Source organism: Chelonoidis abingdonii, chromosome 1 (assembly GCF_003597395.2).
Source record: "Chelonoidis abingdonii isolate Lonesome George chromosome 1, CheloAbing_2.0, whole genome shotgun sequence".
Classification (NCBI taxonomy): Eukaryota; Metazoa; Chordata; order Testudines; family Testudinidae; genus Chelonoidis; species Chelonoidis abingdonii.
The window spans coordinates 359935866-359962721 of NC_133769.1; the positions used below are offsets into that span (position 1 = coordinate 359935866).

The 26856-nt window shown below is 44.0% G+C and overlaps 1 protein-coding gene and 1 long non-coding RNA gene across 3 annotated transcripts in view; one reads left to right on the forward strand and one right to left on the reverse strand.

The window, feature by feature from the left end:
• ACER3 (alkaline ceramidase 3) overlaps positions 1–5489 on the reverse strand; it is a 77087-nt gene extending 71598 nt beyond the window's left edge. For both annotated transcript variants that reach the window (XM_032771517.2, XM_032771518.2), the window contains exon 1: positions 5341–5489. In XM_032771517.2, the coding sequence (XP_032627408.1) occupies positions 5341–5443 (103 nt within the window). In that variant the 5' untranslated portion in view covers positions 5444–5489. The remainder of the gene's footprint in view (positions 1–5340) is intronic.
• An 80-nt stretch (positions 5490–5569) lies between these two features.
• LOC142046128 (uncharacterized) lies at positions 5570–8779 on the forward strand. Its single transcript, XR_012655064.1, has 2 exons — positions 5570–5620; positions 8279–8779. It is a non-coding gene; the product is annotated as an uncharacterized LOC142046128 (long non-coding RNA).
• The last annotated feature ends 18077 nt before the right edge of the window (positions 8780–26856 follow it).

Below are 26856 nucleotides of genomic sequence, written 5' to 3' on the forward strand. Positions count from 1 at the left end.
GGGAAGTTTCCATTTTTTACAACATAATTGCTAAATACATATCTCATGTTCTCTAAGACAAACCCTTATTATGTTCATATTAGTGGATGACAGAGAGGGAACATGACTTGTCAAGCTGATATTCGAACAAAAACAGAGGACATGGTGATGTAAACACGACATGGGCTCAATTGACATGAAGCACCCTGGTCTCTAACCATCATCTTTAATTAGAAATAACGAGATGACACACACAACAACAGCAATTGTTCAATTAAGATTGAATGGCAAGCCCAGTAGTTTAGGGGTGGATGCAGGGTTGTTTTTTTTCATTGTTGTTGCTTTGGTTTATTTACTAAGTTTACAGAGTTTGCACAATTCAGTATGCAAGCACTGGGAGCTGGAACGGGTTGTTTCAAAACAAGTGCTTCAGTATTGTGTTGTCCTCTCACACACAAACAAGTGCCATTAGCACTGCACTCTTGACCAACTCTAAAGAACAAACTAGTAAACATGCAGATTAGACCAACAAAGGGAATAAAATACAGTTAGAGGTAAAGGTCACTTTAGGCTTCAAGGTTTTAAAAAATAATTGCCTTTCAAGACCTTTGTTTCTTTTTTCTCAGGCGGAGGACAGGGCGGGAGAATTTGGAGTCTATTTAAATGAAATAAAAAAACCCAAAGATTTTATTTCCCATTGGTATCGATGATCCAACAAGCTTTGCCACAGAATGCAGATATGGAGGAGGAGATTAAGGGAGTTGGAAGATGTTGGAGAAAGAGTCGTGGAAAATCGGTCAGGTAAATGGATAAAGGAAGGCAGAAGGGAAATTTTATTTTTGGAATTGCGAACACTAAAAACATCCAGAACAGGAACCTCTGGGTTCGGATTGTTGGCTTTTAGGGGTATTGAGGAGCAAGGAAATATTTAATAAAAGAAACAGTGTATACTACATAACCTCACATTCACATCTCTGAATACATAAATTTTAATCAGCAGTCATCGTTTACTACTCATTCAGAAAAATCAATAGGAAAGAAATACACGTAGGCTTCCGGACCAGCACATGAGCACAATGTCTCAGTTTGTACTGAAATTAGCATATCAAAAACATTTGCAAAGTGGCACAATGACTTGAGTTGCAAAACAAATCTATGGTTTTGGCTCTTACAGTGTTTTAGAAAGCCTGGTTCACACTTAAAAATTAGATCAACACTGCTATGTTGTTCAAGGCTGCGAAAAATGTCATGCCCTGAGAGCCATAGTTAGATCAACTTAACCTTCGCAGTATACACAGCTAGACGGAAGGAAGAAGGGTTTTTTGGCAATGCAGGAAACCTCTATGTTATAGCACTACAGCAGCACAGCTGCACCTGTAATGTAGACATGCCCTAAGGTAAGTACAGTAAAAGCTTTTGTATCCAGCACGTTGGAGGAATGGGAGGTGCCGGTAAGTGATAATGCTGGTTAACTAAGAGTGAGGGAGTTTGTGGAGTGCAGGGGGCTCTGAGAGGGAGCTTGGGTGCGGGACAGGGGGCTGGGGCATGGGAAGGGATGTGAGGTGATCACTTCGGGCAGCTCCCTGCAAGTGGTGACCAATGCCTGAGGACCCTAGGCGGAGGCACGACAGGCAGTTCTGCATACGCTTCCCCAGTCCGCAGGTGTTGCCCCTGCGGGTCCCGTTGGCCGCGGTTCCAGGCAAGGGCAGCATGCAGAGCGGTCTAGCCGTGCCAACCGGACTATAAACCAGACTTTCTATAAAGATTAGAAATGTCGGTTTATAGAGCTTTCCGGTTGCTGCAGGGCTGGAAAACCTAGCTTTTACTGTAAAAAGAACACCTGGTTTAAAACTGACAGTGTCCTGCAAGTTTCAAATATCCAGTGGCTTATTATAAACTATTTGGAATAAAAACTGGATGCAAAAATTAAGAAATATTGTCATTGTAGTGAGTGGCTCTCCAGTGCTTGTAACACAATAGACATCCTGCTTTTACAATCTAGTACAAAAATCGGTATACCTCTACCTAAATACATGCAGGTTTACTGAACAAGTCTTGTGCCTTTCTACCTAATGAGAAATTGCTGGTTTGTTACTCAACAACATACTGCTCATAACACAAACTTTTTTCTCCTCCATAAACAACATAATTCTAAAAGCGAGCAGCAATGTGTTTTATACTGCTATGTAATTGTTAATGCAGTTGCATGTTGGTCTGAGGTTGTTTTTTTTTATATATCTGATATTATTGCAAGTAATACCTACAAGTAAAATAAAGAAGAGAAACACTTATTTTACAGTATGCTTATCTTGTGCATTTGAGCTTCAAATAGGATGTGATAGTAAAAATCACAAAGACTGTCAGGGAGACTCAGGGACACATACAGAACGGAAAAATACTTCAAATTTATTTTTTAAATTCACTAGATATCGAACTGACAACAATTTTAATATCCAAAATAATTAGATACAAATAAGGGACTTCAGAAGAGCTATAAACCAAAGGTCATGAAAGATCCCATGGTTCTTTTATGAAGGACAGGTTGTTAATCCATTTGCCCTGATTTAAATTACAAGTCTAGTTGATTCATATCCTCTAAAACTGGGCTTTATCTTTCCTCTGACCCTCACATTCAGAACACTCTCCACTACCGTGATGTCATCTTTGTCTTCTTTTTCTTTCTTTCTTTCTTCGCTTACTCGTAGGATGTAGAGATGGAAACCTATTGGTTCACCCTGGTCTATCTTGACAATAATGGAAGATTATTCCATAATGTACATGGATTAGACCAATGGCTCTCAAACTTTTGTACTGGTGATCCCTTTCACATAGCAAGCCTCTGAGAGAGACCCCCCCTTATCAATTCAAGACACTTTTTTATATATTTAACACCATTATAAATGCTGGAGGCAAAGTGGGATTGGGGTGGAGGTTGATAGCTTGTGACCCCCCTCCCCATGTAATAGCCTCGGGACCTTGAGGGGTCCCGGCTCCCAGTTTGAGAATCCCTGGATTAGACACTAGTAAAATCTAATTTTACATTTGTAAAGTAATGAGGCCTCCTCCACTTCCCTGGAGAGACTATTCAATAAACTATACCTCGCTATCAAGGAGCATGCAGATGTTCAGTCTAAATTTTTTCTTTTTAAATTTTATTCCAGTACTCCTAGTTATATCCCCTTTTACTATACGAAATAATTCTCATTCCTTCTCGGGTTTTACACCCTTCAAATCTGCTGCTTCTTTATAGCTCTAAAATTATTTTATTCCTCTCCATATCTAGCACCTACTAGTGTGGGCTAACACGGTATGTCCCAACTTCCTCATTTTATAGCCTTTCAATCCATACAAATATGCATCTTACTAGTCACTACGCTCTTTCACCCTTAGATCAATAAACAGTTAAAATTCAGCAAAAAATGATAAACAATTGAAAACAAGGTCTTACAATGGAAAGTTTCAAGTAACCTTAACAACAGGCAGCACTACTAGCCCCACTTTTAATACTGACTTTGTTTTTCTAATATCTCTAACTCTGCCTTGTCTACACTGCTGCTCTTCTACTCCTACACACCTTCCCACGGCCACTCTCTACAAAAGCTTCTCTCATGATCACTCCCTTTATCTTTTACATCTACTCCAATGTTTGTGACAAAAGAAAACCCAACAGGATCATCTGCATCACCCTCCTGTATGCCTAAAACCTTCCAAAAATGGATGCCAGACTTCCTCCCACACATTCAAAACACTTCTGAAATCATATCTAATCTGTGAGGCATCCAAACTAAACTCAGCTATGATTTTTTTCTAATACAAGGCTCCATACACTCTGTGGGAGGGATCTGTTTTGTTTCATCCTGCTCTCCTAGACTAATTGTGCAAACAAGAGCCCTTAACTTTAAGCCCACACATAAACCTTTGCAGCATAAGGTCCCTACCATACAGCAGCACGTACGCACTATGACTACCATCACCCTTAAACAGGACACAAAAATACTTAATTATTGGGGGAGGAAGGGATAAAAAAGGTAAAAAAATCAGTATTTTTCATAGCACAATCTGCACTGCCATGAATACAATGTGAGCATCTCCTCTCCTGTAATCCAAGGACAACCCTAGGCACAAAGCCTGACAGCTTGCTATCCCACCTTCGGCCCCTAAAAAGTAAGACCAGTTTGATTAATAAGTCCTGCCTGCATTAACGTATCCTTCCTCAAGAGCCTTTTTGGGAACAATTGCACTTTGCTTTTTCCATCTTAAACTGTCACTTCTTCCTACCTCCCTCGCAAAGGGCAGGGAATGTGCCTCACTCTGTTTAAGGCCTATGCAAACTCATAGCTAGGCTTAGAGGAACTGGATTTTGTATCTATATAATTTTAACAGATATCAATTATAGGCATTTTCAAAATTATTATCTAAATTTTCATAGTTGCAGAAAATTATGGAAGAGTCAGACAGTGGGGTGTGTGTGTGTGTGTCAGATAATTACTTAATGACAGTAGATGCTGCATTTAAAAAAAAAAAAAGTAGTATAACCATTATAACACAAATTGTCAACATCACCTGTCAAAACATAGGAAACAAATATCCTTAAATCAAACTCTAATAAGTCTCTAAGCAGCATTTTTCCTACTTTGCCTGTTTGTATATTTCAATTGTCACAGATGGAGATTGTATTTAATCAGTTTGCCAATGTATGGTGAAACTGACGTTTACCAACGTTTCCTGATAAAACTCCAATCCTGGGTAGGGCACTATGCATGTGATTTTTTATTTAGAATCTCCCTTTCTCGCATCTTTAAGGCCCCAAACCATCCCAATGTCCACAGCTTGTTGCCGCCATCATCATCATCTCATCTCCCGCTCCAGCGGCAACGCATCCCAGGCTGCCCCCAGAGTCAGAGATTACAATGCCAGCCCAGAAGGGACCCGTGTGAACATCTAATCTGACCTCCAGCACAACACAGGGCAGAGGGCTCTGCTGAATTCACTCCCGTTTGAACTAGCGAGCCTGGGGCCCACCTTCCACTAGCTCCTGCCCAGAGCAGCTGGGATGCAGCACTGGGATAACAGGTTATCGGTTTACACCAGCCCCGATGCCGGGGCCACGAGTTCGGGGACAGGGGCTGTCGGTTTCTCTCCCCACAGCGGGGAGCTGGGGAATAAGGCGCTGCTGGGACCTCCTCCCACTTCCCCCTAGGGCTTGAGGGGGCTGCTCCAGAGCCCGGCCGGGGCTCCTGCCCCGCAAGCAGGAGGAGGGAAGAAGCCACCCCAGGGCATGGCGGAGACTGACCAGCCCAGCTCGAGGGAAGGGAGGCAGAGCCCCGGCTGGGCCTGCACCGCCCCGGCCCCGGCACTCACAGAACTCGGCGATGTAGTAGGACACGGCGTAGTTCTCCTCGCACCACTCCAGGGTGGAGGTGGGCGCGCCCCAGTAGCCGGCCCGGTCGGCGGCGGGAGCCATCGCGCAGCGCTGCGTGCGAGCGAGCGAGCGAGGCCGGGCCCGGACGCTCACTGCGCGGCGGGGACCGAGGCGGGGGGAGGTGGCTCCGCCCACACGCCGGGCCCGGAGTCCGGCCCGCTAGTTGCCGTGGAAACCGGCTGCGGCCTTCAGGGCGTCAACGCCTGTCGGGAAGCGGCGGTTGTGAGCTGTGGGGCTCGTTCGTGGGCGGCAGGAAGATCTGGGAGCAGGATAGAGGGAAGGGTGGGAGAGCTGGGGCCAAGCAGGCACAGGCTTGGGGGTGGGAAGGAGGATGGGTTTTGGGGCAGGGGTAAGGAGGGGCAGAGGTTTAGGGGGCTGGAGGAGGAAGGTTTGGGCAGGATAGAGGGAAGGTTTTGGGGGGCAGAAGGGAGGGGTAGAAGCTAATATCTAACATGATTCTAATGTCTGAGAATGTCATTTCCAATTTGTGCTGATGCTGTTTTACAAGGCAAACAGTAATACTGCTCTGCGCTGACCAGGGTATTTTTTGTTTCTTTCTTTCTGGTAAGTTCCGTTTCCTAGTGCTCCAGAATTTGAGTTGCAAACTTGGCAACTTCAGTTCTGAAAAACCCCACAGGTTTCCTTTTATATTGGAGCATGAACAAGAAATCATTCTATTAATAGTAACTTTGGGCCTTTTTCTTTTTTTTAACCCTCTCAGTACCTGCATTTGGGGGCTTTTCCCTGATTTGGGGTATCACTGCTGCTCACTGTATACAAGTGGTTCCTTAAGTTATTACTGTTTATATTACAGTAGCACCCAGAATATGCCAACTGATTTGCAAGCACAGAGGAAGACAATTCCTGCCCCAAAGAGCATTTAATCTAAAAAGACCAAGCAGGGAAGGGATACAATATACAAGTACATACCCAGTCCAGCAATGAGCTCTATTGGGGTACACCCTAGTGCCAATGAGGATCCCAATTGATTTCAGTAGGGCAGCATACAGGTACAGGGGTTCATTCACACAGACCACATTGTAGGCATATCTTATTATTCATCTTTGTTTCCTTTTCTCTCTTTTTAAGTAAAACACTAACTTCACCTCCTACAATTTAGCTCCATCTTCCTCTTTCCCCAGGTTCAGTTCCAGGGATCTCCTTTTTAATATCTGAACCTCTCCCTCCACATAATTGAGCAATTCATTCATAAGCTAAATAAATGAGTAGATGCTTTAAGGTTTGTCTAGGCTTGCTAAACTAAACCTAAATTCACTCTCTGTTCCTAGAGTAGATGCAAACACATACTCACTACCATGAATACTAACTACTTGTGTATTTTTTATTGTGGCATAAGCATTTCTTAGGGGCATAAAATGTTTGTGGCTTCAAAACATAATTGCTTCAATATTAACAATGAAATATATTTAGACTTTCAGTACATTAACATTATTGCAAACTTTTATATATACATGCCAGATTTCTCAAAAATAGACTCCCAGATCTATATTTAGGCACCTAAGGGTGGGATTTCAAAAGCATCTGATTTAGGAGCACCGGCACCATTGACTTTAAACTGCAGATCCTGATGGAGGAGTATAGCCTGGTTGAAGCATTTCAGCTTCTTGACTTGTGGAAGTTCAATATATTGGAAGATGATGTTGATTGCAAGTCTAGCACAGATTTATCAGTTTGGCTTTTGATTTCATATTGTTCACACAGGATGTGAATCATAGAAATGTAGGGTTGAAAGGGACCTCAAGAAGTCAAGTCCAATACCCTGTGTTGAGGCAGGACAAAGTAAATCTAGACCATCCCTGACAGGTGTTTGTCCAACCTGTTCTTAGTGAGGCTCTAGACTGGACTTTTTCACCATAGATGAGCATTTAAAGTGTGAAACTTCTTAGGAAAAAAAATTTCTGTAAAATCCGAAATTCTGCTAGCAATTTGGAAACTAATTAAAGAAACAAGTACTATACAGACCATCTATTTTACAAATTTAATATTAAAATATGGGAAGGATATAAAGAATGAGCAATATGCAAATAAAACTATCTTCTGATAGAGCACAAACCCATCAGCTGCAGACGGGACAGTCACAGGTTTTTGTAAAAGCCGACCTCTTGACAAGAGCTGCAGTATGTGGTTTTGGCAATGATTATGGAAGTGGGTGATAGATTCACAGGTTCCAATTCCAGGGGTTCTCTGGAACTTGAGCACCTGTTGGGAATCCCTCTGATATTTATGACCAAGTGATGGCCACAGCTTTCAGCAAAAGGAGCAGGAGAAAGAAGCCTGCCAAGCACTGCAATCAATCAACGAAGGAAGCAATGTTTAGCAGTCGGCCAGAAGCCCCTAAGGCAGAGGCACTTACCCATGCTCTGGGCTACATTCTGATTCATTACACTAGGGTACAACTAGAGTAACTACACTGACTTAATTGAAGTCATCCCTGATTTACAGCAGCGTAAGAACAGACTCAACCCTGTATCCACCACCTACAGCTCACTCGGATCTTGGCCTAGGTTTCTACTAGTAGTTCATGTCTCTCTCCCCAACGGACACCTTTTGCCTTTGAAGCCACTGTCCCTACATCCCTCCAGCAGAAGGGGGTTCACTCTACCAACCTTCTCAAAGCAGACATTTGAGGGATTTGCAGCATGCTGTGCTTCAAAGCTGCACCCTGGAACCCCTGTATTCAGCATTGTCACATAATTATGATATGTTTTGTACCAAGTATGCCATGTAAGATATTATTTTAAAAGTCTCGATCTGTTGTATATTAATCTCCTGTTGGATTGTATGTGAAGTTACAAAGTTTTGCTGTGTGTGTGCATTACTGAAGTACGTTGTGAGGTTGGGAACACTCACAACAAGCCTTTCAGGTGCAACAATGGAGGAGCCAGACACACTGATGGCCTGTTAAAGGAATCCACGCTCAAGAATCTATCCCAAGAATCATATACAATGGAGACTTCTCAGAGATAGCACGTACACAATGGAGACTGCTTGACCCATGTCATAGCAAAGCCACTTTCCAGCAAAGCTGGACGAAGCTACAAAAGAGGGGAAGTGACATGATCACTTGGCCTCTCACCTCCACAGCTCAACACCTAGAAACATATCTAGAGGAAAAAGACTGAACTGGGAAGGTGGTTTCAGGCTGGAAGAGAATTCCAGCCTGCATATGGAAGATCTGTAACCGACTTGTATTATCTACCAGGGGTAGACACTGCTTGATTCAAATCCTGTCTAGTTTATATAACTCATATTGTGATTTTACTTTTATTTCTTAGGTATCCAACTTTCATCTGTACACTTATTACTTATAATCACTTCAAATCTATCTTTCTGTAGTTAATAAATGTTTTATATTTTACTCAAAATGGTGTTTTGCTTTAAGTGCTTGGGAAATCTGCTCAGGAACAAGAGCTGGTGCATGTCCTCTCTACACTGAGGGAGGGGCGGAGTGGGTTATAAACTTACACTGGTCAGGCTTCTGACCAGGGCAAGATGGTACAACTTAGAGGTGCAAATCTGGGGAGCTGGGGGAAATTGGCTGGAGCCTCTCTATTTTTGGTTCCTGAGTGGCTGGCAAAAACATTCATGTAAGTCAGTTGGGTGCGTCCTTGCCAGTGGATGTCTGTGTAAGTGCAGTACCTGGAGAGGTGTGCAGCTTCTCACAGCATCGCAGTGTGAGAGGGAACCCAGGTTGGTAAGACAGAGGGCTTAGTGGTATCCCAGTTCCAGGTGGCACCCTAGGGAACCCATCACAGGGGGTATTTATCTTTTTCACAGCCAAGTTTGAGCCTAGCAGCTAGGTGCTGTCTTTCCTAGGGCTACTCTGATACTGGCCCAGAAGTATAAAGCAGTCCCCCTGCCTTTCAAATAGGAAGTAAAAGCAGATAGCCAGATCCTCAGCATGTATAACTTAGCATAGCTACTATTGACTTCAATAGACCTATGCTGAATTACACCAGCTGAGGATCTGGCCCAGGGGTTGTAAAACCAAAAACACTCTCACATTAGATTCAAAAAAGTGAAAGGAGAGGTTTTCGAAGGCACAGTGGTAATTATGAACCGAAATCCCATTGACTTTCAAAGGAAGTTTGGTGCCTGACTGCCAGGGGTGGCTCTAGACATTTTACCGCTGCAAGCATGGTGGCATGTCGTGGTGGGCGCTCTGCCGGTCGCTGGTCCCGTGGCTCCAGTGGACCTTCCACAGGCGTGCCTGTGGAGGGTCTGCTGGTCCCGCGGCTTCGGTGGACCTCCCACAGGTGTGCCTGTGGAGGGTCCGCTGGTCCCGTGGCTCCAGCGAAGCTGCAGGACCAGCAGACCCTCCGCAGGCACGCCTGCGAGAGGTCCACCAGAGTCGTGGGATGCCACCCTCCCGGCAACCGGCAGAGCGCCCCCCGCGGCATGCCGCCCCAAGCACGCGCTTGGCATGCTGGGGCCTGGAGCCACCCCTGCTGACTGCCCCTTGTACTTTTGAAAATTTTCCCACAAGTTTAAAAAGCCCCACAATAATTGTTTATAATACTTTCCTCAGATGAAAGGCATTTCCAAATGTAAAGAATTAACTTAAATTTATTATTGAAAAAGCAACACACTGTAAATTACATCCAATTTTGCATGACACTTTCATGCTCAGAGATCAGTCTGAACATGATTTGCTTGAACTTTGAAGCCGTTGAATAATCAGTTCTTCTTTGTAACCCTCATTGTTTTTAGTACACAGAGTGAACAATAGGCTTCTGTTACTAATTTAACACCTGCAAATTCACCTGCTTAACCAAAGACTATGTAGTCTAGTGGATTAAGGGCCTAATTCTTCTCTTGTGTACTCAGGCTTTACACTTGTGTAACTCCATTCAATTTAATGGAATTATTTCTGATTTATACCAATGTAATTGAAAGGAGAATTAAGAGAATTAATGGTCATAAACTCAAGTACAAGCAAGAACTGGGAGTCCTGGCACAGTCAAGAAACTATGATATGATTGAATAACAGAGACTTGGTGGGGTAACTCACATGTCTGGAGCACTGTCATGGATGGGTTTAAACTTCAGAAAGGATAGGCAGGAGAGAAAAGGTAGAAGAGCTGCACTGTGTGTAAAAGAGCAGTATGACTGCTCAGAACTCCAGTATGAAACAGGAGAAAAGCTTGTTGAGTCTTTGGGTTAAGTTTAGAGGTGAGAGCAACAAGGGTGGTGTTGTGGTGGGCATCTGCTATAGACCACCAGACCAGGAGGAAGAGCTAGATGAGGCTTTCTTTGGATAATTAACAAAAGTTTCCAGATCACAGTTCCTGGATCTCATGGAGGACTTCAACCACCCAGACATCTGCCGGGAAAGCAATACAGCAGTGCACAGACAATCCAGGAAGTTTTTGGAGAGTGTTGGGGACAACTTCCTGGTGCAAGTGCTGGAGGAACCAACTAGAGGCCATGTTCCTCTTGACCTAATGCTCACAAACAGGGAAGAATTACTGGGGCAAGTAGAAGTGGGTGGCAAAGTGACCATGAGATGATTGAGTTCAGGGTCCTGACGAAAGGAAGAAAGGAGAGCAGCAGAATACAGACCCTGGACTTCAGAAAAGCAGATTGACTCCCTCAGGGAACTGATGGGCAGGATCCCCTGGGAGGCTAATATGCGGGGGAAAGGAGTCCAGGAGAGCTGGCTGTATTTTACAAAAGCCTTATTGAGCTCGCAGGAACAAACCATCTTGATGTGCGGAAAGAATAGCAAATATGACAGGCAACCAGCTTGGTTTAACAGAGAAATCTTCCGGGAGCTTAAACACAAAAAGGAAGCTCACAAGAAGTGGAAACTAGATGACTAAGGAGGAGTATAAAAATATTGCTCGAGCATGCAGGGGTGTAATCAGGAAGGTCAAAGCACAATTGGAGTTGCAGCTAGCAAGGAATATGAAGGGTAACAAGAAGGGTTTCTACAGGTAGGTTAGTAACAAAAATGTGGTCAGGGAAAGTATGGGACCCTTACTGAATGGGGGAGGCAACCTAGTGACAGATGATGTGGAAAAAGCTGAAGTACTCAATGTGATGGGTTGCCCCCCTGAGGATGGCACCTGATGTGCTGAGATACCACTAAGCCCACCTATTATGCCAGCCTGGGCACCCTTTTTACCTGTCTTACTGAGCCAGGCTATTTAGTCTCCTCCAGCACATACACACACAGAGGCAGGGCCACACCCAACTGCAGAACAGAACAAACACTGAGATGAGCTCTGGGAAGGCTAAGCTTAAGGGACTTGCCTTAGCACTCAGGTATCCACCTCCCTTGGAGTGCAAACCTAAAGGTATATTGTGAAATCCGCCTCCTCTCTCAGCGTGGGGGAAGGTATACACAACTTCTCCCCACCCCCCGTTAGAAATTACAGAAATTGGGTTTAATAATAAAACTAAGTTTAACTATAAAAGGCAGATTAAGTGGTAAGAGGGGTAGCAAACAGGACAAAGCAGATTACTAAGCAAATAAAACCAAACACATAAGCTAAGCTTGTTTCACTAAAGAAATTGCTTACAAATAGTAATTTCTCACCCTAGATATTGCTGCAGGCAGATTACAGACAGTCTTGAAAGGCGGATGCACTGGTCTCCAGCTTGAAACCTCAGTCATTATTACTCACAAGCTGGACCCCCTTCCTGCTTGGGCTCAACCCTTCTCCCCTCAGTTCAGTTCTTGCTTCCAGGTGTTTTTTCAGTGTCTCTTTGGGTGAGGAGGCAGAGGAGAACCATAATGATGTCACGCCCCTGCTTGATATAGCTCTTGTGTAAGGCGGGAACCCTTTGTCCTCTAGTGGAAAACCACTGGCATTCCAAAAGGGGAGGAGGGGTATCCAGTACTTGGTGACACTGACCCATGTCTGCATGGCTGTGGCAGCCATTGCTCATAGGTTGTCTCCAGCATCCATAAGAAGACTAAGCTCCTTCACAGTCCCTTGTCTCTGCTGATGAGCCATTAGCCCAATCTGGTTTTTCCAGTGTTGTTCCATTCTACTGTTGTACCTGAAGGGCTGGTTGGGGGTAACACTCAAGGTAAGACATTTGAAATACAGATACAGAGTTAAGTATCAGGGGGTAGCCATGTTAGTCTGTATTCACAAAAACAACAAGGAGTCTGGTGGCACCTTAAAGACTAACAGATTTATTTGGGCATAAGCTTTCATGGGTAATTTGAGGTTTTTTACCCATGAAAACTTATTCCCAAATAAATCTGCTAGTCTTTAAGGTGTCACCAGACTCCTTGTTGTTTTTGTAGATACAGAGTTAATAGTCCTAACTTCAGATACAGAAATGATACAGGCATACAAATTGGGGAATCACATTCAGTAAATCATAACCGTTCCAATGACATCTCACATGAGCCATCTTGCATAAAGTATATCTCAGTTATTTCATTCATATCAGAAGCATATTTTCATAAATAATATGGAGTGAAATGTCAGACCTTCCCCCTGATATTACTGCCACAGGGGGTGGTCACTGACCAGTGCGGAGGCAGTATACCTAAAATTCCTTTTTGGCTTTAGTTATACAGCCTCCAAGTGTTACCAAACACTGTAAAGTTATCCATAGGTGCTTTTGGAAAGTTCTGGGTTTCTGTTCCCAGGTTGCCTGAAAACATTGTATTGTGTAGCACTGTGTACATAAGGCACATGTCAATATCTTTTAAATTATAGGTGTTTTGGTGTTTAACCGCCAATGCCATGAGCCAGTGTACCTCAGTTTCCCCTTCCATTCAGGGGTCTAGATTGGTTATGCTTTCCCTGATGTGCCAAGCTCTAAACCTGTTTACAGGTACTAGTTGAGAAGCAGTATTCTCACAGGACTTTCTTGTTACCATTCCTAATCTGTACCAAAGATTTTTCCAAAAATACATGCATGTCATACGTTTTTAAAGTATTTACCACCAGTATCAAATTCTTTGTCTTAACCCACAGAGTGTGTAGTAAGAGACATAAAATTACCAACAAATTCATGACAGAGAGGTGCTTCCAAGTATGATTATCATACCACGCCTTCTGTATGGGTCAGTTTGTTTAGCATTCATTTTGTATTTCGCATCACCTCAGTAAAGGTTCTTAGTTTAGGTATGTCTTTGGGGGTTTGGCAAGGAAAGTGTGTATGGGGACCTTGTATGTTACTGGCCCACCCCCCGTGGATTTGCATTTCCTCTCCAGGATTAAGCTCATGGGAAGAATCCACCTCCCATCCTGGGATTCCTTTGAACTGCCCACCCCTATCACTCAGTGTTTGATGCTCAGCTGTTGAGAGGGGTTTACCTGCCCGGGAAGTGACTGTCTCCACTCCTTTGTCAGAAGGTTCATTAACAGGGGCGGCTCTAGGCATTTTGACGCCCCAAGCACGGCAGGCAGGCTGCCTTCGGTGGCATGCCTGTGGAGGGTCCACTGGTCCCACGGCTTCGGCTGACCTCCTGCCGAAGCCGCGGGACCAGCAGACCCTCCGCAGGCACACCTGTGGGAGGGCCATGGGACCAGTGGACATGGCATGCTGGTGCCTGGAGCTGCCTCTGTTCATTAGCATATTCATTGACACCAGAATGCTTGGAAGACACACACCCCCCCTCCATGTCTTAAAGGGACAGATTTAGTTCTCACAAGTAAAACTATTTTGCAGTAGTTGGGCCTGGATTGGGATAATCTCAGTCACCCCTCTCTCTGTTAGTTGTATGGCTGCTCCCCTCAGGGAGGTCAGTTACACAGTTCCCTCTTAAAACCTGAGCCACAGATGAGGTGCCTGGGAATGCAAAGGCTAGATTGTGGAGCTCAACTGCTCGTGATCAATGGCTTGATGCCTAGTTGGCGGTCGGTATCAAGTGGAGTGCCCCAGGGGTCGGTCCTGGGGGCTGGTTTTGTTCAACATCTTCATTAATGATCTGAATGATGGGATGGATTGCACCCTCAGCAAGTTGGGGAGGAGGTGAGCAGCCCTCAGTGGTGAAAGAACAGGTTAAGGACTGTTTAGAAAAGCTGGACATGCACAAGTCCATGGGGCCAGATCTAATGCATCTGAGGGTGCAGAGGGAGTTGGCTGATTGGATTGCAGAGCCATTGGCCATTATTTGTGAAAACTTGTGGCAACTAGGGGAGGTCCTGGACAATTGGAAAAAAGCAAATATAGTGCCCATCTTTAAAAAGGGGAAGAAGAAGAATCTGGGGAGCTACAGACCGGTCAGCCTCACGTCAGTCCCTGGAAAAATCATGGAGCAAGTCCTCAAAGAATCCATTTTGAAGTGCTTGGAGGAGAGGAAGGTGATTGGGAACAGTCAACGTGGATTCACCAAAGGCAAGTCACGTCTGACCAACCTGATTGCCTTCTATGGTGAGATAACTGGCTCTGTGGATATGGGGAAAATGGTAGATGTGATATATCTTGACTTTACCAAAACTTTTGGTACCGTCTCCCCCAGTATTCTTGCCAGCAAGTTCAAAAAGTATGGATTGGATGAATGGACTATAAGGTGGATAGAAAGCTGGCTAGATCGTCAGGTTCAACGGGTAGTGATCAACAGCTCGATGTCTAGTTAGCAGCCAGTATCAAGCTGGTATCAAGGGGTCTGTCCTGTGGCCGGTTTTGTTCAACATCTTCATTAATGATCTGGACGATGGTGTGGACTGTACTCTCAGCAAGTTTGCAGATGACACTAAGCTGGGGGGGAGAGAGAGATACGCCGGAGGGTAGGGATAGGATCCATGGTGGTCTAGACAAATCGGAGGATTAGGCTAAAAGAAATCTGATGAGGTTCAACAAGGACAAGTGCAGAGTCCTGCACTTAAGATGGAAGAATCCCATGCACTGCTACAGGCTGGGGACTGGTTTTGCAGAACTGATGCTTAGCAAAAGGACCTGGGGATTACAGTGGATGAGAAGCTGGATAGGAGTCAACAGTGTGCCCTTCTTGCCAAGAAGGGCTAATAGCCTATTGGGCTGCATTAGTAGGAGCATTGCCAGAAGATCAAGGGAAGTGATTATTCCCTTCTATTCGTTAGTGGTGAGGCCACATCTGGAGTACTGTGTCCAGTTTTGGGCCCCCCACTACAGAAAAGATGCGGACAAATTGGAGAGACTCCAGCGGAGGGCAACAAAAATGATTAAGGGGCTTGGGCACATGATTTATGAGATGCTGAGGGAAATGGGCTTTTTTAATCTGCAGAGGAGAAGAGTGAGGGGGGATTTGATAGCAGCCTCCAACTACCCAAAGCAAGGTTCCAAAGAGCTTGCAGCTAGGCTGTTCTCAGTGGTGGTAGGTAACAGAACAGGGAGTAATGGTCTCAAGTTGCAGTGGGGGAAGTTTAGGTTGAATATTAGGAAAAACTATTTCACTAGGAGGGTGGTGAAGCACTGGAATGGGTTATCTAGGGAGGTGGTGGAATCGCCACCATTAGAAGTTTTTAAGGCCTGGCTTGACAAAGCCCTGGCTGGGATAATTTAGTTGGTGTTGGTCCTGATTTGAGCATGGGAAGACCTCCTGAGGTTTCTTCCAACCCTTATCTTCTATGAAGAGCTTTGAGTTGGAAAGCAGAGAACCAGTTTAGCTCAGTATCTTGTTTAACTCAATCATTTAAATTATTTACCCTTTTCTAATATGGCAGTTTTATATATTGACCAAAACCTCGTACCACTGAAATCCTAGAGATTATTGCTATTGAATTCAATTGGACCAGGGTTTAGTGTTACATCAGGTGTAGCTTATAATTAACATTTCACTTATGATTCCAAACCACACCTCCTCCCACGGGAATATTGAACATGGCTGTGCGGTGCCTCACATTTTAAATATCAGCAGATTGTAAGATAAAGTCTGAAACTGTTAGTCTTTTAGACCACGTCTACACTAGGAACGCTTTGCCAGTTTAGCTATACTGGTATAGTATGCTAGCAAAGTGCTCCCAGTAAGGACATAGCTTATTCCAGCTTCCCCCCCTCCCCACCCTCCACTCCACCACCCCAGCAAAATAAGATATACTGGCAAAAGCACAGTTTTGCTGGTGTAATTGTCTACTCTATGAGATTTTGCTAGCATAGCTGTGTTGATCACAGATCCCACTTCACCACACGCCTGACCAACACAGCTTGCTCACAACAGTTTGCAGTATCGACCTCATCTTAGATATGAAATCCCAATACGCTTTACTGCTCAGCAGCAGAGCAGTGAGCCTTTGTTTGGGAGTCAATCGTCCTATGGTGGCAGTCTCAATACCCAAGCAAACTCTATAAGGTGGATAACTACAGAGCTCTCAAACTCACTTCCCCCTTGGTTCAGGAGAGTTTTGCTTTGTTAACTTTCTGAACAGGCTACAAAGCCCATCTCTGTTTTAGGGTACCTGGGGAATAAATTGTGCTTAGAAATATAAAACCAGATTCTCCCCGGCTTTAAGGCCAGATTGTACAGCTGAGAAGGGGATGATTTTCCCGTTGGAGGGGGATCCTCTGGTGTTGTAGAGCTCCTACTCCAACCCACTCCCTCAGGCTGGCGTTAAGGATATGGCTGGGGGAAAGACGATATAACAGAGGCTCTCTTATACCCAGCTGACCCATGGCTGTTGCAGTAGCCACTGGGAGCCATGGGCAACCAGTAGCTAGATCAGTAAGTCTTATATAATACGGAACCACTGTGAAAGCATCTAGAACAATGGATAGGCACTTGTTACCAATGAAAAATAAATAAGTAAGGTTCACCCTAACTGACTCTTTACTTTCTGAAATAGTTGGCAATTCCCACCAACTATTCCAGCCAGCAAGAATATTTTCAGCATTGCAGCAAACCAGGTGCTCGGTGGGCTAATCTTCTGCTAAGGCTCTACTTAAGTAGTCAGAATTTCTACCCCTAATTACTCTGGTGACACAAAATTGTCTCACCCAAAGCAATGAAATTATGAAAAACACCACTGGTATAACTGATCCTCTCTCCTCAATCGTCTACCCTTCATCTGTCTCATCTATGTAAGCCTGTCGTTTTTAATGCACCTGTGTCCAATGTGTTTGTGTCATTTTAGGTTACTGATACTTTGTGGTGCATAAGCAAGGTTAGCAAGTGAATGGCTGCCACAGCTGAGACACTGAACAGGCAGGGGGACACATCAGATTACCAAGTGTGTAAGTGGATCACCCACCTATGTGCAAGGAGCCTGAAGGCAGAATTCTGGTTGCAAAATATTGGGATGAGACAATTTTCTCTGAGATAAACTACTAAGGTTGGTTAAGAGGTGCCCACCAGTGAAAATCTAAGCTCTTCCCACTTTGTCAAAACCTTTCAGGATTTGTCTCATAATAAATTCTTCATATATGTTGAAAAGGCTTGGTGATAAATTAAAAGACACCTTTGTCTCACACCCAGCCCAGTGGAAAACCACTCACTGTCACCTACTGCTGTTCACCCTGTGGTCTGGTGGTGATGGTAGAAACAAGGAGTTCAATGAGATGTTTAGGAATCCTTATGTTTGCCAGGATCCTCCAAAGATGGTCACAATCAGATAGTATCAGATGCTTTTGACTAGTCAATATATCAATAGGTGATTGTACATGCTGCATTTTTCAGTGATGTGATGAATAGTCACAATTTGATTATGTTTGGCCTGGCCCTGTCTGAAACCAACTTGTTGTGGGGGTAGTTCTGCATCTATCCTTTACTTCATATGATCCAGGATTAGGTACAATTTTGTTCACAGGTGATATGAGGGAGATGACACAAAAGTTACTACACCTTGATATGTCTCCTGCCTTTGGTAAGGGCAGAAAGGTTACTTTTATCCAGTCGTCTGGCCAATTTCTAGTCATCCAGACATGGCTGGAAATTTTCCACATAAGATCAATACCGCGGTCATCAAATTGCTTTTAAAACAATTCTGCTGGTATGTTTTCTACCCCTGGTGCCTTTCTAGGCTTCGTTTTCATAATAGCACATCCCATTTCCTCTTGCAGGATTGATGGATCCTACTCTGTACTCTCTTTTCTGTCACACTGTGCTCTAAATGGCTGAGTCATACAGATCAGCACAGTAATCTCGCCATCTGTGTTCAGTATCATCATCGTCAGTGAGAACTCTGACATCATAATCTTTCATTATATTTGACTGCAGAGAAAGATTTCTTACTGAAAAGCTGACCGCTGTAACCGTAACGTGTGTTATTGCTCTCTTTATAATTCACACATTTTGCCTTTATATAGTCACTTGTCGCATCTAGTCTGCCTTTGAATCTGTCTACTCAGTTCCTTGTATTCCCTGTTACATTCTTCAGTCTCCAAGCCACTCTTTCACTCTGCATCATTTTTTCCACCAGCTCAAACACTTTCTCAATTAACAGGGTGTGGTCTAATGCTGACTTTTCACAACATGTGCTTTCATGGTGTCAAGCATGATAGTGTTCATTTTACTTAAAAGTCCGTTTGGATTTTTCTCCTCTTTTACCTGTGTCAGTGCCTCAAACACATGTTGTACAGAAGTCATGTAATTTTTGTTGATTCTAGACAAGTCCAGACACAGTGCACTTGCCAAACATTTTTTCTTTTTAAGTTTTAATTTTATTTTTGAGGCTAACGATAGAGGATCTGAACCGCAGCCTGCACTTGGGAAAGTATTGTCCATTAAACACTTGATCTACAGTGTTACTGTATCATTTTACCATCAGTTTGGTTCTTTGTCATACTATCAGGTGATCCCCACGTGTATAAACATCTATGATGTTGAGTAAAAGTGCTATTTGTAATGACCAGGTAATTAGAGCACCAGAATTCAACTGAAAACCTTCCTCTCTCATTTTGTAAGTTACAAATAAATACATTTTAAAAACAAAAATAGTTGGAACAAACAGTTTGTTGGTCAATCACTTGGCCACATTGAGTTCATAGTACCGTGTCTTCTGTGCTGCAGCTGTTAGTTACAATGGGTTTGTTATAACAGATCAGATCATTGGTCCATCACATCTGGCACACTGCCTCAATCAGAGTCTAAAGTAGGTGATGACTCAGTGGAAGGTGAGAACACCTCCACATAATTCAATTGGGGCCAGTTATGCAATCCTGGGAATTTGGACTTGGGGGTGGATTAAGGCTATTTCCTCTTTCCTGCAAATTAGAACCACTTCAGATGAAGGAGGGAATGCAAGGAAGAAGCAAACATTCTTAAGAGAAGAAAATCTAAAGAAAAAAAAGATAAATATTTCTAAATATGAAGGGTTTTGAGGATGGGTCTAGAATTTCTTTCATTGTAATGCATCTAGAAAAGGAGAGGCAGATGGTAGGTGATTATATTTTTTCCTTGCTCTATAGGAGGAAGATAGTCCTAACCAGTCCCAACTGGAGTGCATTCCCCTCATCGGCAGTATACTGTTGTAACCCCCCTTTCCTCCCTAGGTTACTCGGGAGCATGCAACACTCACCTGTGTGCCTGGGTGCCTGATGTTGTCGACATTAAAGAAGATCCTGAGTATCCCAGTGGTGATGGAGAGGTGGGAATCCTCTAGTCACCCCTCTGCTGCAGTCCCTTTACTCCTAAAGGAAGTTAAAATTGGCAGTGCCTCCACCTGGCTGGCCCCTGTACACACTCAATGGCGTGCCTTGGGAACCTTCAGCAATAAAGCCATTCTAATAATAATAAATAATAATAATAAAATCTGTGGCATGGGTATAACTCAAAAATACCAATTCTAAATAATATACATCCAATATACTTAAATTAGAGTTAACACACCTTTTCTTAACTTAAGGAAACAGGGTATAACAGACTAAGATGAAATGTCACTATTAATTTAAATCCTTAGGGGGCAGTTGAATAAAATCAATTAAATCTCATAAACAGTAATGAATGAAATTTATGTAACTGGCATTTACCCTGCCACCATTCACCCCACCCCGCCGCGAACACACCTCTGGATCTCAGAGTCCCAGGCACTTGCTTGTGTGGGGGCACTGGAAGATCTGCAGCTGGAGACAGCGCTCGGTTGGTTCTGTGTCTCAGTCCAGCAAGGCAACAAGCTGCACAACCCCTCTGACAATTGGAGCTGGCCCCACCAAATGCAGCTCTGGGCCCTGGTTCAGTGAGAAGATCACTCTGCCTCTTCTCAGACTCAATCTCTCTGCTGTGCCCCTTCCCTTGCAAGTACTTTCCCAAACAACAGTGGGGGTTCCTCATAGTTCCCTCACTGCAGCCCCACCTCAGTCAGCTCTAGGCACAGCAACAGTCTCTGTGCTGACCCCAGTGAAGCCACCAACCGTCTCTGAGGCTTCCTCAATCAAGCCCCTGCAGGCTTTCAGCAGCAGCTTCTGGCTTCCTAGCAGCAGCTCCTGGTATGGACAGAGCTCCACAGCAGCAATCTCATTCCTTTTCCCAAAATGGAGTCCACCGCTTGTGCTCCCTACATGAGGAAGTCTCTCCCTCTTTCCCCAAGGCAGCATAGGAATTGTGGTCTCTAAGGCTAGATTGCAGCACACATGCTTTTCCCCGGGAACTCTCCCAATAAAGTTCAGAGGCCCCTCTAGTAAATGGTGCCTATGCTATCATTACATTTTCTGTAGATGCTGCAGGAAGAAAAGCAGCACTTGCTGTCCACATGGACAGCATATGGCACTGCTCTGCTATCACTCAGAGTTTCATGGGGTTGGTTGCAACAGAGAGCGAATAATTATTTAAATGGAAAGCCTCCTTCATGGATTCACATTAAAAACCAGAATTTGGATAGCTCAGGGGCTGGGTAATTGTATACAGAGACTCTCACCTTTAGGTTAGGGGTTCAAATTCAAGTCTAAGTCTGCAGAAACTGAAACTGAGATAAAATGGTGAAATGTTCTCAGTCCTGTTCCTATTGCTGCCAACAGGTGGGACTGAATTTTTCTCTAAGGCTGTGCTATAAATCGACTGCTAAGCTATACTTTACCATAGGACTTAGAGAATCGTCCGATACCTGCTTGGTTATACATGCATAGGCTGATGCCTCATCTCAGATCAGGTCATGGATGGCTTTATGTAGGAGCACTCTGGCTGTGACTCGTATGTAGAGTAAGAAAACACCAGCCTCCATGGGCTGTGGTTCAGATCTGCTTCTTTCTATAACTTCTTCACATTCCTACCCCTCCAAAGAAAGTAGATACCAGTCTGAACCTCAGGCTCATGCTGTAAAGCAGAACCAGCCCACTGGGCAGAGGACAAAGCAGCAACTCTAATGTGTTCTGAGGCTTAACTGGTTAATTTTTGTAACCCGGAGCTCATCAGATCAAAGGTGCTATGTGTTACTGCATGTCCAATTTCACTAATGACAAGTGGCTGCCTAAGCTGCAACAGATTCTTACTGGTAACAGTTCAATAGCTTCCTTCTTCTATTTCCTTATAAAAAGAACCTTTCTGCTCACTGTCCTCACCACAGTTAGATTCTAGGGTATTTGTATGTCTATCTCTGTTTCTGTTGCCAAGCCCCTGTTGAGCACTTTGGAGGACTGACCCCTAATCTCTTGACAAGCAAATGCATTGCTTGACAGCCTGATTCGTGTTGGCCCACTGCCCTCTAATGGCTTGGAGTTGGAGCTCTGACAGCTGGCAACCATTTTGTGACTATTGGCGCTCCAATTGCTTCCCGTCTGACAGGGGCCAAATAATCTTCTCGTGACTGCCAAGTGGATGATAATGGCCAATTCATTTGAAAAGCTCATTAATAAAATTCTCTTCTCTGTCCCTTTTTATAACACAACCTCTTTTTTCTCCTTGTTTCCTCTTTCCACTTCTGCAAGTTGTTTCCCTCTCCCTCCCGTTGCAGAATTATTTTTCATGTTGGTATCCCTGCACTATTCACTTTGGTCTTTCTGTTTTGGCCTTTAAGCATATCACCAGAAGCTACTGACATCCTGCTCTGTCTATAGTATTGTCTGAAATTGCCTAGCAAGGCCCTGGGTATTTTGTACCCAGCTTCTAACACTGCTTCCTTCTTTCATTGGCCTTGCCTGCAGGCCCGGGTCTTCCATTAGGCGACCCTAGGCGGTCGTCTAGGGTGCCAGGATTTGGGGGGCGGCATTCCGTGCACTCCCCACGAGGTGCACGAGAGCTTCCAGTTCCACTCCTGTCGTGCCGCCGAAGAAGGACCTTCTGCCGACGTATCACGGAAAACAGCGGCAGGCAATTGATCAGCTCAATGACTGCCGCTGTCACCTGCGGCATTTCGGTGGAGGGTCCTTCTTCGGCGGCGCGATGGGAGTGGAACCGGAAGCTCCCACACGCCCCGTGGGAAGCGCACAAAATGCCGTCCCCTGAATTCTGCCTAGGGCGCCAGAAACCCTGGCGCTGCTCCTACTTGCCTGCCAACCGTGATTTTTTTTTTCAAGTGTACTTTTAGCTGTTCTGTTTTCTAGGGAAGTTTGGGCCCAATCCCACAATCCTTGCTTATATACTAACTCAAAACAAGAAGAGGAACCTCTGGTGTAAGGATTACTCAGAAGCCACTACAATGTAAGAACAGTCTTCTGTTTTAGCCACTTAAAATAGTGTGTATCAGCATAGTGTCTCACATCTGAGCCATAGCAGATGGTAGGGCCTTGCAAATCAGTTACAGAGTGTAAGAAAAAAACAGTGACACAGCCTGAGCATAGTAGAACCTCAGAGTTACGAACACCACAGACAGACCCCACCCGCCACCTAGCCCCCACCAAAGTAAATACTGTGCAGTACGGTACTGTGTTAAACATAAACTACTAAAAAAAGAGGCAAGTTTTTTAAAAAAATTGACAAGCTAAGTAAACTGTTTCTGTGCTTGTTTCATTTAAATTAAGATGGCTAAAAGCAGCATTTTTCGTCAGCATAGCAAAGTTTCAAAGCTGTATTAAGACAATGTTCAGCTGTAAACTTTTGAAAGAACCACCATAACGTTTTGTTCAGAGTTGTGAACAACCTCCATTCCTGATGTGTTTGTAACTCTGAGCTTCTGCTGTATTTTCTTAGTGCAACTGTAACCCACATGCCCAATACAGAGATTTCTCTTCTAGAGAGAAGTGAGGGAGGAATGAGTTGTGTCTGGGTTAGTGTAGCTAAGCAGATCTTGCAGAAAGATAGCGATCATCTGCATCCAACTTCCTGATTAACAAATGACAATGTACTTAACATTGGCCTCCAGTTTGTAGTATGGGGTATCTCTTGCTTAAAAAGAAAGTATGATGCAACAGATGTGGTTGTTCGAATAAACTGTGTTGTGTACCCGGCATTGGCTTTGACCGTGATTGGCTTATAAGGCTTTCTTAGGGGCTTGGTGTTTTTCAGCCTTTTCATGCAGTTTGTCAGCACTGGCTTTGATGATCGGTCTGGCAAACCAAGCTCCTGACCACTTTTACCAGTTGTAGCTTTGGGAAGCTTTCCTTCTTTGGATTTTTGCAAGAGGTGCACCAGTAGCATAGCCACCTTTTGTAACTTCAGTAAATGGGAAACTCTGACTGACAAACACTGAGAACTGCCTTTAGGTTTTGGGGACTCTGTTTTTTAAGTAGGTACCTGTATTTGTGCTTCAGGCTGTTCAGATGTTAATATACCATGTGAACCTTCAGATGACGTCTTGATATATTCTTTGTTCTTAGTGTGTTTTTCATCTTGATGGATTTTTGAGACCTTAGTGTGAAAAAACGGTTGCATTATTTTTTCATCTTGTCATTTTCACTTTTATTTGCTACATATAAAACATGTGAATAAATTAAATGTGAATTTAACATAAGGATAATACAAATTATGCCAAAACACACAACAGTTCTAGATTTCTAAACCAAAAAATATCAAACAATTTAAAAAAATGTTTTTCATTTAAATTGACTTTTGAAAACTAAGCAGTCATGGGATAAGAGGGAAGATCCTCTCATGGATCAGTAACTGGTTAAAAGATAGGAAACAAAAGGTAGGAATAAATGGTCAGTTTTCAGAATAGAGAGAGAAACAATGGTGTCCCTCAGGGGTCTGTACTGGGACCAGTATTACTCAACATTCATATATGATCTTGAAAAAGGAGTAAACAGTGAGGTGGCAAAATTTTGAAGATGATACAAAGCTATTCAAGATTGTTAAGTCCAAAGCAGACATGTCCAAAGCTGACTGTGAAGAGTTACAAAGGGATCTCACAAAACGAGGTGACTGGGCAACAAAATGGCAGATGAAATTCAATGTTAATAAATCCAAAGTAATGCACCTGGAAAACAATCCCAACTATACAGATAAAATGATGGGGTCTAAATTAGCTGTTAACACTCAAGAAAGAGATCTTGGAGTCATTGCGGATAGTTCTCTGAAAACATCTGCTCAATGTACAGCAGCTGTCAAAAAAGCAAACAGAATGTTGGGAATCATTAAGAAAGGGATAGATAAGACTGAAAATATCATATTGCCTCTGTGTAAATCCATAGTACACCCACATCTTGAATACTGCGTGCAGATGTGGTCGCCCCATCTCAAAAAAGATATAGTGGCATTGGAAAAGGTACAGATAAGGGCAACTAAAATGATTAGAGGTATGGAACAGCTTCTGTATGAGGCAAAATTAAAATGACTGAGATTTTTCAGCTTGGAAAAGAAATGACTAAGAGGGGATATGATAGAGGTCTATAAAATCTTGACTGGTGTGGAGAAAGTGATAAGGATGTGTTATTTACTCCTTCTCATAACACAAGAACTAGGGGTCACCCAATGAAATTAATAGGCAGCAGGTTTAAAAGAAACAAAAGGAAGTACTTATTCAGATACACAGTCAACCTGCAGAACTCTTTGCCAGGGGATGTTGTGAAGACCAACACTATAACAGAGTTCAGAATAGAACTAGATAAGTTTCTGGAGGGTAGGTCCATCAATGGCTATTAGCCAGGATGGGCAGGAGTGCAACATCGTGCTCTGAGTGTCCCTAGCCTCCGTTTGCCAGAAGCTGGAACTGGATGACAGGGGATGGACCACTTGATGCTTGCCTGTTCTATTCATTCCCTCTCAAGCATCTAGCATTGGCCACTGTCGGAAAACAGGATACTGAGCTAGATGGGCCATAGGTCTGACCCAGTATGGCCGTTCTTATGTAAAACCTAATTACAATAAAAATATTTAGTACAGAAACTCCCCAAGATCATGATATCTTGAGATAGCGACAATGTGAGATAATCTTGGCAAATGTATTTTAAAAATCTTGGCCTACTTGGAAATGTATATCTATACAAGTTTCCCAGCCAAAAATCTAGCATTCTGGAGCAAAATTGCTAAAACATACTTCAAATGTTCCTTTAGCATGCCTCTCCCTTCTCCCTTTACCACATCCCACTCACTGTTGTTGTCCTTGGTCAGTAGAGGCCCAGAGTTAAGAGGTGTTTTCGTGTGAGTTCACCTCCGACTGTGGCGGGGAGGGCAGAAGGCACCTTGCTTTTTCTTCTACCCACTGGCTGCTCGCTCTGGCCACTGTTGTTCGTCATGCTATCGTTCATTCCACCAGTTCATTGCCCTTGGCCCCACGCAGTCAACTTCTGCTGCCGTCTGCCACTGTGACCTCTGCAAGTTGGTCTCTTGAGGTTCCACTCAGCTCTCAGTGGGGGAACCTCACTGCTAGTGCTGGCTGGGCAGACTCTTCCACAGAAACATTGTCCCATAGCAGGTCTAAGCACTTAGACTTGATTATCAATCTCAATGGAGCCTAATCAGCTCTATCTTTTAACAGGGAAAACGGGCAGGTCAGACAGTGCCTGTGACTCTTAGGCCTGGTCTACACTATGCATTTAAACCAACTTTAGCAGCGTTAAACTGATTTAACCCTGCACCCGTCCACACAACGAGGCCCTTTATATCGATATAAAGGGCTCTTTAAATCGGTTTCTGTACTCCTCCCCGGCGAGAGGAGTAGTGCTGAAATCAGTATTGCCATGTTGGATTAGGGTTAGTGTGGCCACAAATCGACGGTATTTGCCTCCGGGCGGTATCCCACAGTGCAAGCAGCATGTACCGCTTCTGGAGAAGACCATTCTGAACTCGGAGCACTGGGCCAGGTTAGACCAAAAACGCCCCCCGGAACTTTGATTTCATCCTGTTTGAGCCAGCATGAGAGCGAGTCTCACCAGCAACATGTGCCACAACAGAGCTTCATTACGCACAGTAACAATGCAGTCTCCTTGAGAACTGAAAATGGCTTCCAGCATGGACTGCACAGGAGGTACTGGATCTTGATCGGCTTGTATCGGGAAGAGAGGATTCGGCTACAAGAACTCCGTTTTCCAAAAGACCGAAATTGAAAAACATTTGAAAAATATTCCAGGGCCATGGATTTGCGAGCGACACACCAGGGAACTTTCAGTACAGTGCGTGTGAAGTTATTGGAGCTCAGACAAGGACCTGACCAGAAAACCAAAGAAGCAACAAAAGTCCAGGGCAGAGGCGAAATGTCACTCCTACGCATGAAAGCTGCAGCACTTCAGGGGGGTCCTCCACC